Source organism: Phyllostomus discolor, chromosome 4 (genome assembly GCF_004126475.2).
Source record: "Phyllostomus discolor isolate MPI-MPIP mPhyDis1 chromosome 4, mPhyDis1.pri.v3, whole genome shotgun sequence".
NCBI classification, from domain to species: Eukaryota; Metazoa; Chordata; class Mammalia; order Chiroptera; family Phyllostomidae; genus Phyllostomus; species Phyllostomus discolor.
The window spans coordinates 46809387-46823722 of NC_040906.2; the positions used below are offsets into that span (position 1 = coordinate 46809387).

The window sequence follows — 14336 nt, forward strand, 5'->3', positions numbered from 1 at the left end:
GTGACATGGTTACTAAAATTATATAGGTTTCAGGCATTACAAGTCTATAAGACATCACCTGTAAATTCCGCAGTTTTTTAAGTTTGTGCCACATACGTGTGTTAATCTATTTACAGAAGACGTGGTCAAGAGTTTACACTTCACTCAGACCCTTTAAGAAAGCCCCGATAAGAACATGCAAAAGTAATAAAACACTGTCTTTGTGAAAGGATTAGTTTCCGTGCTAAGCTCTCCTCTGCAGTTGCGTTGGCCTGATTTAGCCGTGAGTGAGTCTTCGGGGCAGGCAGGTCCGAGGGTCAGGAGGGCGGCCTTCTGAGTCTTGGTGTCCTGCCTGGGGAGAGGGCACTGGCACAGAGCAATTTCCCAACCTTGTGCTCTTGTGGGAATACCAAGGAGCAGCACCACAGCGTGGGAAAGGGGAAAGGCCTGCCAGGCTCAGACGCAGTTCTGGGTTCGAGTCCTCACTCTGCTAGTTGCTGGGCATGTGGTTTGGGGCAGGGTAGCTCCATGCCCTGAGCTTAAATGTGTTCACCCGTCGATAAAGACGAAGCACCTTCCCTTGTGCCGCTGCCGTGAGACTCAGAGGAGACAGGGACTGCCCTGGCATGCTGTAAACCACACAGACACCAGCCATCATAAAGCTGTTAGGTACCTAGAGACTGGCAAGCGGGAGCAAGAGATGCTAATTCAGAAATTAAAGTGAAACAAAAACATCTTTTTCCCCTCTACCAATAACTTGGCAAGAGATGTAAAAGGAGAAAAGTAGACCGAAGGTAGTTGTGAAGTCCCTGGCCTCAGACCTCTTGGGGCAACTCATTGCATCCTCCAGACTTGTCTCCCTGTTTGAAAAATGAAAGGGGCCCTCGGTGTCAGTCTTGTGACCCCCTCCAGCTGTAGCATTCCGTGACAGTGTTGCATCAATTCCCATCTCAGTTGGGATGAGTCATACTGACTGAAAAGTTCAAATGGGAGGAGGAGGTTTCTTTGCATCTGAGAATTTTCCTCCCACTGGATATCTGAGCCTCTGTGGGGAAAACATTGCCCCCGCCAGGGGAGACCAGGAATGCATCGAGTGGACACTACTCCTTGTTTTGTTTTCTCTCGAGCTAGACCTTTGGAAACCAGGTTTAACCCTTGGTTCACTGGGTAGGATGCTCATATAGTTTGACTGTACGTTATGTCAGTCGTCGCTCCTGTGTGAAGTCTTCCTGTGCAGTTTAGTGATGCCTGAGCTCCTACATGTTTCTGATCACATGTCAAGACTAAGATGAGAGACTGTTTTTTGCCTCTGTGTCCCCGACACCTGGCACAGCCCCGTGGCACGCGAGAGGTGATATACACATTAGATGGGAGGGTGGACTAATGTCTGTTTAGGGTGGTATGCACACTAATCTTGCTGATCTTGACCCCCATCTTTATTGTAACTGCTGCCATTCTGGTAAAATTAAGTTGTAACCATTTGTAACTTATTATTTTAAAAAATAACTCATACTTTAAAAAGTTCACACTAAGAAAATTAAACAGATCCCTTGGGATATATTTTAACGGGATCTGCAGTTTAAAAAAAAAAACAGCTACGTACTTTAAACAGACTCTGTCTACATCACAGTGTATGACATTCTCCTCTGACAGTTGTCATCATCGCCAGTGCTCACCACCACCACGGGCGCACAGGTCTTTGGCTGACAGTAGCAAACAGCATGTGAGGCTTACCTGGCCCCCCACCTGGATGACTGTCCTGTTCTTTACTTTTGAAAGCTAATTGTAGGCAGTTAAATCTGAAAAATGACCTTTAAGATCGAAATAAATAATTGCTTTTTACAAATGCAGGACCCAAAGCAGGGAAAGGATCACTCAGGGAGTTCAGAAGTGTTTCAGAGTGCTGGAGCCCTGCCCTCCCTTCCTGGAGTGCCCTGTAGGAGTGGGGTACCCGAGGGTGGGTAGGCGGGGCTCTTTCACCTCAAGGTGGATATCTGAGCCACCCCGTTAGTCCACACCCAGTGAATTTAAGTTTATACAAGGTGAAGTAGGTTAGGGAGTTAGATCCAATGCCCCTGAAGGTTCTGTTGCTAATTATGGTGTGTGCCTGTGTGTGTGTTTCCCTGTAGAGTCATTCTTACAGTAATGGAAGACTGACTTACAAGGGTGAGAAGTTCCTTTCATATGTGGAGGATAGCATCCAGAACTGAATACCTACATGGCTTGTTCAAACATGGGGAAAACATTAGAAAAATTACTGTTTGCTTATTAAACCCAGCCATTCTCCTGGCAAAGCAGTGATATCCCTTACGTAAATCCCTTGAGGGCCAGCAGCAGCATCCTGCCGAGACGGACACAAACCACCGAGAAATAACTCTGTTGCAGCACTTTTCAACTGGTGTGCTGCAAGAATGTTTAAAACATGCAGGACACTGAGCTCTTTCCCCTTAGATTGTCAAACTTAAAAAATGATAACAGCCAACACAACAGTAGCTGTCTGGTGTGAATAAGTCAAATTTTACCTATTTTTTGTCAGACTGGCAAAAAGTACATTTTTCAGTGTGCTGCAGAATTTTGATAATTAGTTTATTGTGCCATGAGATGAAAGACACTGCAGATCGCTGCTCCGTTGGGAGCCAGGTGTGAACCCTCTCGTGGAGAAGTCGGGTCCCTGCACTTCTGGTAGCGGGTGGGGTTACCAACTATTTTGGAAAGTAACTTTCTGATTTTCTTTTTGCCCAATACCTGTGTGTCTCTTGTGAAAATAAAAAATCCAAGTTCCTGTTCTAGTCTCACTTTCCAGTCTTGCTTTATCTTTGCATCATGCTTTGCAGTTTGCAGACTAGCGTAATGGGTGAGTTCCAGTAAGCTGGCGGTATCATATTTCTTAGATTGAGTCATTGCTAAGAAACTTGTTTGTGAACAGGAAGCAGCCCAGGAAAGTGTCTGTACAAAGTAACGTGTCGGCGTGAGGAAACTGGACCACTTTCTCGCTGAGAAACAAAAGGGCAGAAGGATGGTTCTACAGACAGAATAGCAAATTTGTCGTCTAGGGTTTTCTCTTAATTCCTCTTTTGTGTGTGTTTGACCATTTTTATGCTGTTTAAAATCACTAGTTGTTGAAGATTAGGGAAGTAATCTGTAGTGAGATTTTTCTAGAAGGTAACTTGAATTGGTGGTAACTGTTACTACCATTAGGAGTTTCTGATGACATATGTAACTAGTTGCTAGGCCAGTTATTATTATTTTTTTTTCAGAGAGTGGGGAAGGAGAAAGAGGGAGAGAAACATCGATTTGTGATAGAAACAACTGATTGCCCCTCGCACACCACCTGCTGGGGACCCAGCCCACAACCCAGGCATGTGCCCCAACAGGGAATCCAACCTGCAACCCTTCGCTTCACAGGCCAGCGCTCAGTCCACTGGGCCACACATCCAGGGCATAGGCCAGTTATTTTTAAAATGAAGCTGTTATTATGTACACAGAAATGAACCCCATGACATTTATTAACATGTGACTTAGATGGCTGGAAGGCCCTTCACCATCAATAACATTTTGTGATTCTGTGTATTAGTGGTGGGGAATATCTTTGTTGTTATTTTTAATTTATTGGGATGACACTGGTTAACAATTATACAGGTTTCAGGTGCACAGTTCCACAACCCATTGGTACGCTGTACTGTGTGTTCACCGCCCCAACTCAGGTCTCCTTCCAGCACCACTGAATCTCCCTTATACCCTCCTCCCCCTCTCCCATGATTTGTTTTTAATCACCCACTTCCCACTTATTGTAGAATGTATGCAAAATTAGCAAATCACTTCAGTAGAACCAAAATACGTGAATATGGGAAAACTATAAAGAATACAACCTGTCACCCCCTCCTGCTCACTGAGAAAACGACAGGCATCGTGTTGAGTATCTTGTATGAAGAAGCAGGGGAGAAGCAAAGAGAAGTAAACCAGCTGATAAATATTTATGAGACATAATGGCCATAAGCGAGATGTATTTTAAACACATGCTTGGTGTCATTTTACTTTATTCAGTAAGGATTGTAACTGTAAAGAGCAGCCTTGTGGACCCAAGAGATCTTTTCTGTTGTTCTGTCAGTTCTTCAGAAGTCAGGCATGCCCTCAGTTGTTTCTGTAGTCTGTTGCTCTTCATTTGGTTTATACCCTGACATGGTTGGTAGGTAGGATGTGATTCATGTTCCATCCGGTTTTGCTCAAAAATATATTTTGTAAACATCTTACTTTTTTTAGAGAGAGGGGAAGGGAGGGAGAAAGAGAGGAAGGAAAACATCAGTGTCAGAGGAAGACATCTATAGTTGCCTCTTGTATGCACCCCAGCCCAGGCACGTGCTGTGACCGGGAATGGAACCTGCGACCTTTTGCTTTGCAGGATAATGTCCAACCAACTGAGCCACGCTGGTCAGGACTGCTCGAAATATTTAAGCAGCTTCTATTCAAAAATATTGAATATTCAATCAGATTCAACAGTTTAAGTAAATAATATAAAATCACCTGGGCATAATATAAAGACTGAAATGTGTGAAAGGAAAACCGTACCCAGGTGTAACAGACTCAATGCTAGTAATTAATATTCAAATGGCAAAACCTCAAGAGGAATAAATTTTAAGGTTTATTTGCTTAATGAAAATACTTGATTTTAAGAAGAAATAACTTGAGATATTGTCTGAATAGTTTATACTGTTAAATTGGAAGTGAAGATCAGTTTTCATTCTCTGTTTACAAAGTTAGTAATCTGCAGCTTATTTTTTCTAGCAGTTTATCGGTGAAATTACTTTAGAAGGAAACCTTCCACCCCCTTCCTGCCTTCTTTGGACAGAGTAGAGGATGGGAGAGGGACGGGAGAAGGAAAGGGTCCTGGGGGGTGCAGCCCTCGGTCACACATTTGAATTTATGATAGTAACCATTTTATTTTTTATTTCACATACTTTGCCAAAGCCTCAGTTTACTGAATTGCTTTAATTTAAGAGAAGATTGTGATGTCTGATATTTTCACTTTGGCTTTATATGTTCCGGTTTTTTCTTATCTTCTGAGTATGATAATGCTGGTTTGTTTAGGCACTGAAATTGGCTTGCAGGAAAACATTTAATGTGGGATTCTGTGTTCAAGCCCTTTCTTTGTTTATCCTGCAGCAAAGGTGTTAGTTTCAAAATGGTTTGTCCAAATTCCGAGTTCCCATAAAACATGCAACAGATTACCCAGATGGCAAATGATGATACATCCATTGTAAATATGAGTATTTCCTTTGGGCCAGATGGTGATTTAATGTGAATTGTCCAACATTTATGTTTCTTATTAAATTGTCTTTTGTCTAAGCCAAGCCAGTAACATAATTTGAAACACACTCAAGGAATCACTAAGGGACAACAACAAGAACTCAGACACTGAGTAGCTGCGGCATTTGCTCCATGTGGCATGTGAAGGCTCCCAGCCAGAGCCTGCCTTGCCCTCGAAAACTTTCACATCTTAAAGAAATACCTGCCAGGATGCTGTGCAAACCGTGCCCCCCCTTTTCCCCTCCCTCCCCAAACCCTTATCTGCCAGTGTTCAGTGGGGCAGCTTTCCTCCCGGGGGCCTTGGCGTGGGGGTAAGGCGGCCGTACTTCCTCCCTGCCCAGGGTTTGTGCGCAGCAGAGCAGTTTTAGTTCTTCCTTACGCACTTCCTCTCCCCACTGACCACTGTCATGGTGTTTGCTGTGCGCTCCACCCGGGCCGTTTCCTCCTAGCTGGTGCTCAGCCTTGCAGGGATGGGTCATCTGTGGAACAAGTCATGCGCCCAGTCACAGGGCTCCTGACGGGAAACGCTCACGGCCTGCTAGTGTTAGGTTAGCACAGGACAAACGCAGCCCTGAGCCTGTGGGGCTTCCCAGCTCTGAGTCTTGGGCGGACAAACTGTTCTCGTTTTGTTTTTAATTTTATTTATCTATTTTTAGAGAGGGGAAGGGAGGGAGAAAGAGAGGGAGAGAAACACTGATGTGAGACAGACACATTGATTGGTTGCCCCTCACATGCACCCTGACCAGGGATTGAACCTGCAGCCCAGGCATGTGCCCTGACTGGGATCCGAACCAGCAACCTTTCACTTTGTGGGATGACGCCTAACCAACTGACCCTACTGGTCAGGTGAAACTGTTCTCATTTTACACGTAAAGCTTTGAGTATTTCATACAGTATCAAATCCCTGCAGGTTTTTCCTTTTGAAACTTAGGTGAAAATCTGAGAGTAACAGAGTATTATATATTAAGGCCACAACAACAAACCCATTGTTACTGCAATCTAAATTTGATCAAAACAACTGTTTTAAAAACGTTTTAAAGCCTAAGTTTTCTTTCAGAGACTTCTCACAGCAAGAATAAACATTACATAAAAATAAGCAAAAACACAGAGGGAGACCTCGGAGAACATGTGGAAGCCTGTCTGGGGCCACTATGATCTCAGCGAAGGCTGCGTGCGCAGCCTGCATGAACAGTTGGATGTCACTTGGAACATTTTGGTGGCATTCTTGGTGGAGACCGTAAGCTAGGGCTGCAGGAGTGCTCCGTCCCGCAGGTCCCCCATTGTTTCAGATCAGATAACAACATAATCAGATACTCAGTTCAAGAGCTGACCCAATTGGTGCTGCAGGGTTTCTCTTCCCTGTTCGCTGGTAAGGATTCATCAAGATGTCTTTTTCTGACAGTATGGGAAAATTTTAAAAATGGAATTGGTTTGGAGCTGTGCATTGAAGGGTAGTCATGTCAGGAATTGAGTAGCAATTGAATGGGTTTCTGTCTGGGTGTGTACATAAAAGTGTATGTTATTTATTTCTTACAGGACATGTTGCACATGCCTTGTAGTTGATTTCAGACCCTCCCTAAGGAACACATAGCTTCATTGCCTTATTTCAAGCTCCCACCGTAGTTAGGTCTGTGACTTCATTGTTATTCAGTGGCCTGGAGTTTGGTTTCTTACAGCTAGTGGTAGGATCCGCCAATGTCAGCATGCGTAACAGTGTCTGCATATGCTTTGCCTTTATAGGCAAATAAAGCCTTTATAGAGAGTTCTTTCACGTGTCTCTTTTGATCCACCAACATCTGTATGATTAGGGGTAGGTTGGAATAATATATTAAATTTATAGCTAAACCATCTGAAACCACTCAAGGTATCTCATCCGGTGGGGAGGAAAGGGAGGGGGGAAAAACCAGTTATATCAACTCTTGGTGTGATTGCCACAGATAATTTTAGAGTAAACTACATTCAAAATTTTCCTCCAACCACTCTAGGGATACTCTGGAATGGTGTGGGCAGTTGTTTCCAACGTAAACTGCTTCAGTGCTGTTTGTTCTTTTATGAAAAAGTCAAAATTGGACACTTGTTCTTATCCTGGAATCTCTTAACAAGAAACCCCAGGCCTAGGCATTCTAGGGACGGGGGGAGGGATGTGTCAGAGTGGCCCCCAGGGGCTGGGTAAGTATTTGGGTTTCTCTTTTATTGATCTTCTGAAGAGCTCAGTGCACATTCTGCAACAGTTGTTGAGATAGGTAGGAAGGGCACTGTCTATTTTACAGAGACTAGAGTTCAGTTGAGATGGCGAAATCACGCATTGATTTTTAGTGCTAGCATTTAATAGATGTGAGTATACTGAACACCTACCTCCTCAATGCCTTGGTCAGATAGCTCCAGTCTGGAAAAATGTCTAGGAAAGATACTCTGCTGCATCTACATTCACCAAGAAGATACAGCCCAACCTAATGTTCTCAATGTTAAGGTAGATTTCTCTATACCCGGGCCTTTGTTTTTCCCAGGACCTTTCAGTGAACATGCCCATTACAGTGGAAACAAATCATTTAAAAATGGAAGTTATTCTCATGATTTATTTTAATGGGGCGCCCCCCACCCCCCTGAGAAGACAGCCATGAATGCTGCTTCATTGCTTGTTTCGTTGCTTGTAGCCAGGAAAATGACCCCGGTGACATGTGCTTAATCCAGCCTTCTGTAAACTGGCCACTTCACACTACACCACCAAGATGTCCAGACGAGGTATTGAGACAGTAGATTGATTTTACTTCCTGCCTGATTTAGGAAACAGTGGTCACTGATCAGATTTTACATGTCTAGTGCGGGCTAGTGGTTCAAAGAGCCTGAGTCAGCCCCTGGCTGAAGCTGCCCAGGGACTTGTCCCTGTCCAGCCACTTCCTTCCTAGTGGTCTCCCGTCTCTCTAATCCTCATTGATCCTACGTGTAAAAAAATAGGGATATATGTGATCTTTATGTGGTTGTTTTGAGGATTAGTTTGCACATGCAGAGTACTTAGAACAATGTGTGCCATACAGAAAGCTCTGAATAGTTGTTGCTTTAAACACAGGTTTACCCTAGCCAGTTCTGAAGAGCTCCAGGTGCCACTTTAATGCTACCTACCCTGTGTGCTACGTATTGTACTGTCCAGGGCTAGAGTGATGACGACCTCCCCTGAGCAGCTTTCCTACGATTCCAGCGCCAACTCCCAGTCACGGCAAGGGGTGGTCTCTGCCACCCAGCTGGCTGTGCTCGCTAGGCTGGGTGGCCTGCTCCTCTTTCGTTGGGTAAAAATAACCTGGCTCCTCACTGAAGCCACAGGCATGTTATTTTTGTCCTTGGAAGGCAGAACTTCGCAGAGTTCTAGACATACTGAGCCAGCCTGGTGCTTCCAGCCATCAGCAGAACTGAAATACGAAGTGCGATGCTGTGCACAAGTTGTAAAACAGGTCTAGCCTTCTTATATACGAGTAAACCAAAATAACTATTCGCTCATTGTGGGGTTCTCCCGATACCTCAAAACTTAGTGCCGTCTGTCCTTCCCTGGAACTGCGTGTGCGCATGTTTAAGGGCTATTACGACTTCCTGGGAGCAAACCCAGTGGGCACTGCCCCTTCCCCAGCTGTTTGGGTAGACAACAGGCAGCCCCCACGTGGCCCATATCACAAGATTACTGTCAGCTAGGACGTTACCGATTTGTTCATGCTTCAGAAGATAAAACTCAGGTCAAGGTGAAACTGTTTTAATAAGTGAGCCATAGAATAGCAAGAAATGAGAAGGAAAAGATAAGCCAATGTAGGAAGAACCAGAGAATCGCTGTTGTTTCACAACTGCTAGACTGACGGTTTAACTTGGGCTTTTTCCCCTCGTCTGTAAACTGGATTTGCTGAACAGGTTCAGAAAAAAATTCTATGTGTTCAATCATGTTTCCAAATCCTATTTCTCATAATGAACCAGTGGCCTGGAGTGCTTGCTCTAATTTCTCTATTCCATTAAACAAGTGTGAGATTTCTTTTAATTCAGGAACTTTAACGTGCAAACCTGTTAACTTTGCTCTTTCATGACCTCTACCATCATTAATATTCCGAATAATAAAGGACTAGAATGGATGGCTGTGTTTGTAGGTTATTTGTTGTTTTTTAAACAAATAGGTTCGATGAGTGGTTAACTGTGCCCTTCCAGAACAGTGGGTCCCCTTCAGATTTTGTTTATAATCTCCCCCCACCCCGCTTCCAGCAACAATGGTATAAGGTGAATTCTGTGGTATCTGCCAATGTAAAACCGTCTTATCCATGGTCTCTGTTCTTCCTTTTTTCTTTTGAACATAGGACATGGATTTGATTGACATACTTTGGAGGCAAGATATAGATCTGGGGGTGAGCCGAGAAGTATTTGACTTCAGCCAACGACGGAAGGAGCATGAGCTTGAAAAACAGAAAAAACTTGAAAAGGAAAGACAAGAACAACTCCAAAAGGAGCAAGAGAAAGCCTTTTTCGCTCAGTTACAACTAGATGAAGAGACGGGTGAATTCCTCCCAATTCAGCCAGCCCAGCACATCCCCTCAGAAACCAGTGGGCCTGCCAACTACTCCCAGGTACGGGGCACTCAGCTCTTGGGAAGCAAAGAATATTGATCCAGGAGTTGGAGCATCTGGATATGAGTCCCAGCTGTGCTTTTTCCTGTGGCGTCATGACCGTGTCCAGTCACTCCCAACCTCAGCCTCCTGATGACTTCAATACCTGACTGACCAACGTCACAGTTATAAGGACTAGGAGGACACACATTACAGGAAAGGGCTTTGTAAGCTATAGAAACAACACGGGAGGATCAGATGGCAGCAGTGGTGGTCAGAGCAGTGGAACCAGTTGTAGGGATTACTTTGGCACTGACTGTGACAGGCACTGTGACTGTTTTAAGGCCCTTGACATACAGACTGATCAGTCAAAACAGTGCTTACCTAAATTAGGTGTCATTATCCTCATTTACCTACAGATGAGCAGTTGAAGCTCAGCGAGGTTAAATAACTTGCCCAGAGCATTCAAGAAATGGAGGAGCCAATTTGTACCCAGTCTGGTTCCATTGTGCTCTGAACTATGACAGTAAACTAATTTCTAAATTAAGAAATGTTTGATTAACAAGATTGTACACATTTTAGGAACCTCATCCATAAACCTTTGGCTCGGGAATGGAACGTTAAACAGTTTTTTTCCCTCTTTGTGTTTCCCTTTACCCAGGCTGCGCACATTCCCAAACCAGATGCCTTGTGCTTTGATGACTGCATGCAGCTCCTGGCAGAGACATTCCCGTTCGTAGACGACAATGAGGTACTGCACTCGGTTCACAACAGAACTCCACAGCTCCATCTAGTATATCCTACATGTGTCCCCTTAATGTCTCTCCATTAAAAAAAAGAATGAAAGCATTTTAGGAGGAAATTTGTTAATGGAACCTTAGCCTAAACGTGAGTTCACAGACCCAATGTAATACAAAACTGAGGGTGTTCACTGCTGTGGAGCTGGAAGCACAGGTCAGCTTAACCATAGAAACTAGCAGTTGCTGATGAGTAGAGCAAGCAGGGTACTACACCAGAACTTGTTCAAGTAACAATTTTAGTAAACCTGTTGTGCTTGAAGCTATATAGTATTCTATTAAAAGATACAGATTAAATCCTAAAGATTATTTTTCCCATTTCAAGTTTGCCTTCAAGTGTGTAGGATAAAACAAAACAGAAGTAAATTTTGAGTCAGTTAGGTAAGAAAAAAAAGATATTTCTTATGTAGACATAGGGGCCGTAAGTAATCAAAAGCAGAACGCAGAGCTGCAGCCAGGTCAGCGTCAGGAGCTGGTGGTGCGTGCCATGGAGGGCACTCACCCACTGCCAGCGGCGGACTCACGCAGGTCAATGCCTTGTCAATTTTAGATTTCTTCGGCTGCGTTTCAGTCGCTTGTTCCTGAAGTTCCCAGCCTCGTGGAGAGCCCAGTCTTTATTGCTCCTAATCAGAATCAGTCACCCGAACCCCTTATCCTTCAGCTGATCAGCGATTTAGATAATATGCAGCAGGACACTGAGCAGTCTGGGAGGAACTATTATCCATTCCAGAATTACAGGTAACTAAGATCTAATAACATAAATACCAAAGACACTATTTTATATTCAGTGCCTTGAAATTAGTCATTCTGGTTATCTATTATTTACATGCCACCTATTTGTAGGAAGGGTTAGAGGGTGCTTTCAAACCAGTCAGGAGAGCTGCCCAAGCTCACTAAAATGCCACTTTGTGAAAGAGGCCAGACGGCTTAAAGTTGGTCTAGAAACTCTGAAAATAATGCAGACGCTTGGGCATAAACATCTGTTGGAAATGGAGTTTTCTCTGAATTAGAGAAGAAAGCAGCTTGGAGGAAAATGGGAGTGGGGACTTTTACTCAGGTATAGATGATCAGTTATGGAAAATATTTACACTTGATTTACATAGTATAAACTTCTTTTCCATGCAGTGTCTTAATATTCAGAACGACAAACTGGTTGAACCTAGCACAGTTGCAAGTCCAGAAACCAAACAGGCAGATGCTGACAACAGTTACCATTTCTACTCATTGACCCCTTCACTGGAGAAAGAAGTAAGTAACTGCGGTCCACATTTCCTCAGTGGTTTTGAGGATTCCTTCAACAGCAGCATCCTCTCCACAGAAGACCCCAGTCAGTTGACAGTGAACTCATTAAATGCAAACGTCACAGTAAACACAGATTTTGGTGATGAGTTTTATTCTGCCTTCATAGCAGAGCCCAGTAACAGCAGCAGCATGCCCCACTCTGCTACTTTCAGCCAGTCACTCTCTGAACTGCTCAACGGGCCCATTGATGTTTCTGATCTGTTACTTTGTAAAGCCTTCAATCAAAACCACCCTGAAAGCACGGAATTCAATGATTCTGACTCTGGCATTTCACTGAACACAAGCCCCAGCGTGGCATCACCAGAACACTCAGTGGAGTCTTCTATCTATGGAGACACCACTTGGTTTCAGTGATTCTGAAATGGAGGAGATAGATAGTGCCCCTGCGAGTGTCAAGCACAGTGGTCCTAAAACACAGCCAGTACAGCCCTCCGGGGATATAGTTCAACCCCTGTCGCCATCTCGGGGGCACAGTGCTCCAACGCATGATGCCCAATGTGACAACACACAAAAGAAAGAATTGCCTATAAGTCCTGGTCATCGCAAATCCCCTTTCACAAAAGACAAACATTCAACCCGCTTGGAGGCTCATCTCACAAGAGATGAACTAAGGGCAAAAGCTCTCCATATCCCATTCCCTGTAGAAAAAATCATTAACCTTCCTGTTGATGACTTCAATGAAATGATGTCCAAGGAGCAATTCAATGAGGCTCAACTTGCATTAATTCGAGATATACGTAGGCGGGGTAAGAATAAAGTGGCTGCTCAGAATTGCAGAAAAAGAAAACTGGAAAATATAGTGGAACTGGAGCAAGATTTGGATCATTTAAAAGATGAAAAAGAAAAACTGCTCAAAGAAAAAGGGGAAAATGACAAGAACCTCCATCTACTGAAAAAACAACTCAGTACCTTATATCTTGAAGTCTTCAGTATGCTACGAGATGAAGATGGAAAACCTTACTCTCCCAGTGAATACTCCCTGCAGCAAACGAGAGATGGCAATGTATTCCTTGTTCCCAAGAGCAAGAGGCCAGATGTTAAGAAAAACTAGGTATGGGAAGATCTGACCTTTTCTGAGCTAGTTGTGTGTGCGTGTGTGTGTGTGTGTGTACTGTTATGTATACTAAAAGCTCCTACTGTGATGTGAAATGCAGAAATACTTTATAATTCTATGCAAAATTATAGTCAAAACTAATGTAGAATATAAAATTTTAAAAGCATTAAATGTTATCAGTATGCTGAAATCAGTTTCACTTTAACTGCAAACTTAATTTCTTAGAGCACCATTTGAGATAGTTTCTGTACACATGTAAATACTACAAAAACTTATTCATACTGTTCTTATCTCATTTGTTACATTCATAGATTTATGTTTTGACATTTGGCTAAAAGCAAATTGTTGCAAAACTAACCACTATGTACTTTTTTATAAATATTATATGAACAAAGAAATGGCCTTTTTATATTAAATTGTTTAGCTCTGGCAAAAAAAATTAGTTGAAAAGTTGGTACTAATAAATATTATGATTGTTAAATTTCTTGTAATTCATTTGAGTTTATTCACGGTATTTTCAATGACAATACATTTAATACATTTAGGTGTTTTGCATTTTCAGAATGTTTTCTCAGAGATACAGAAAATTGAAGTATATCAAAAAGATATTACTTCAATAGCAGGCACATTTCAACCAAGGAAAATGGTCTATCTTGACATGAAAAGTATGTGCTAAGCATTGTGTAAAGTACAGAGGACAGCCCTGGCTGGTGTGGCTCAGTGGACTGAGTGCTGGCCTGCACTCAACCCACTGGCCAGAACGTCACAGGTTCAATTCCCAGTCGGGGCACATGCCTGGGTTGCGGGCCAGGTCCCCATTTGGCAGCATGTGAGAGGCAGCCAGTCAATGTATCTGATGCTTCTCTCCTCCCTCCTTCCCCCCTCCTCTCTAAAATAAATAAAATCTTAAAGTAAAAGGACAAAATGGAAACCCTGTTCTCCTGAAACTAGTGGACAAAGACAGCAAATGTACTATACTATGCCAGAAAGGATTGGGAAGATCAGCAAGTCATTGTGACTTAAAATAGGAATGTAAATAGGAAAACCTCATTGAGATGGTTGTAAATAGGAAAACCTTATTGAGATGGCAGTGTTTGAAGGTGTGGGAAACCCATCCTATTAGCTAAAAAGAGTATTTCACCCAGGACACAGCAAGTCCAAAGTCTCTGAGGCTTGTTTGAGAAAAATACTCTCTATATGGCTGACAATAGAGGAGAAGAAAAGGTGTCAAGTAGAAGTAACATCTGATTTTTAAAAGTCTATTCCTGCCTTGTTGTTGAGAATAGTCTAGAGCACAGGTGGCAAAACACAAGGCCTGAGGGTGGATAA

General features: G+C 43.2%; 1 protein-coding gene across 1 annotated transcript in view; it reads left to right on the forward strand.

Moving 5' to 3' along the window:
- Window positions 1-13488, forward strand: part of NFE2L2 (nuclear factor, erythroid 2 like 2) — a 32037-nt gene extending 18549 nt beyond the window's left edge. Inside the window, 6 exon segments of the mRNA XM_028509181.2 lie at window positions 9609-9875; window positions 10516-10605; window positions 11202-11352; window positions 11355-11389; window positions 11777-12291; window positions 12293-13488. Coding sequence (XP_028364982.1) covers window positions 9609-9875; window positions 10516-10605; window positions 11202-11352; window positions 11355-11389; window positions 11777-12291; window positions 12293-13004 — 1770 coding nt within the window. The 3' untranslated portion in view covers window positions 13005-13488.
- The last annotated feature ends 848 nt before the right edge of the window (window positions 13489-14336 follow it).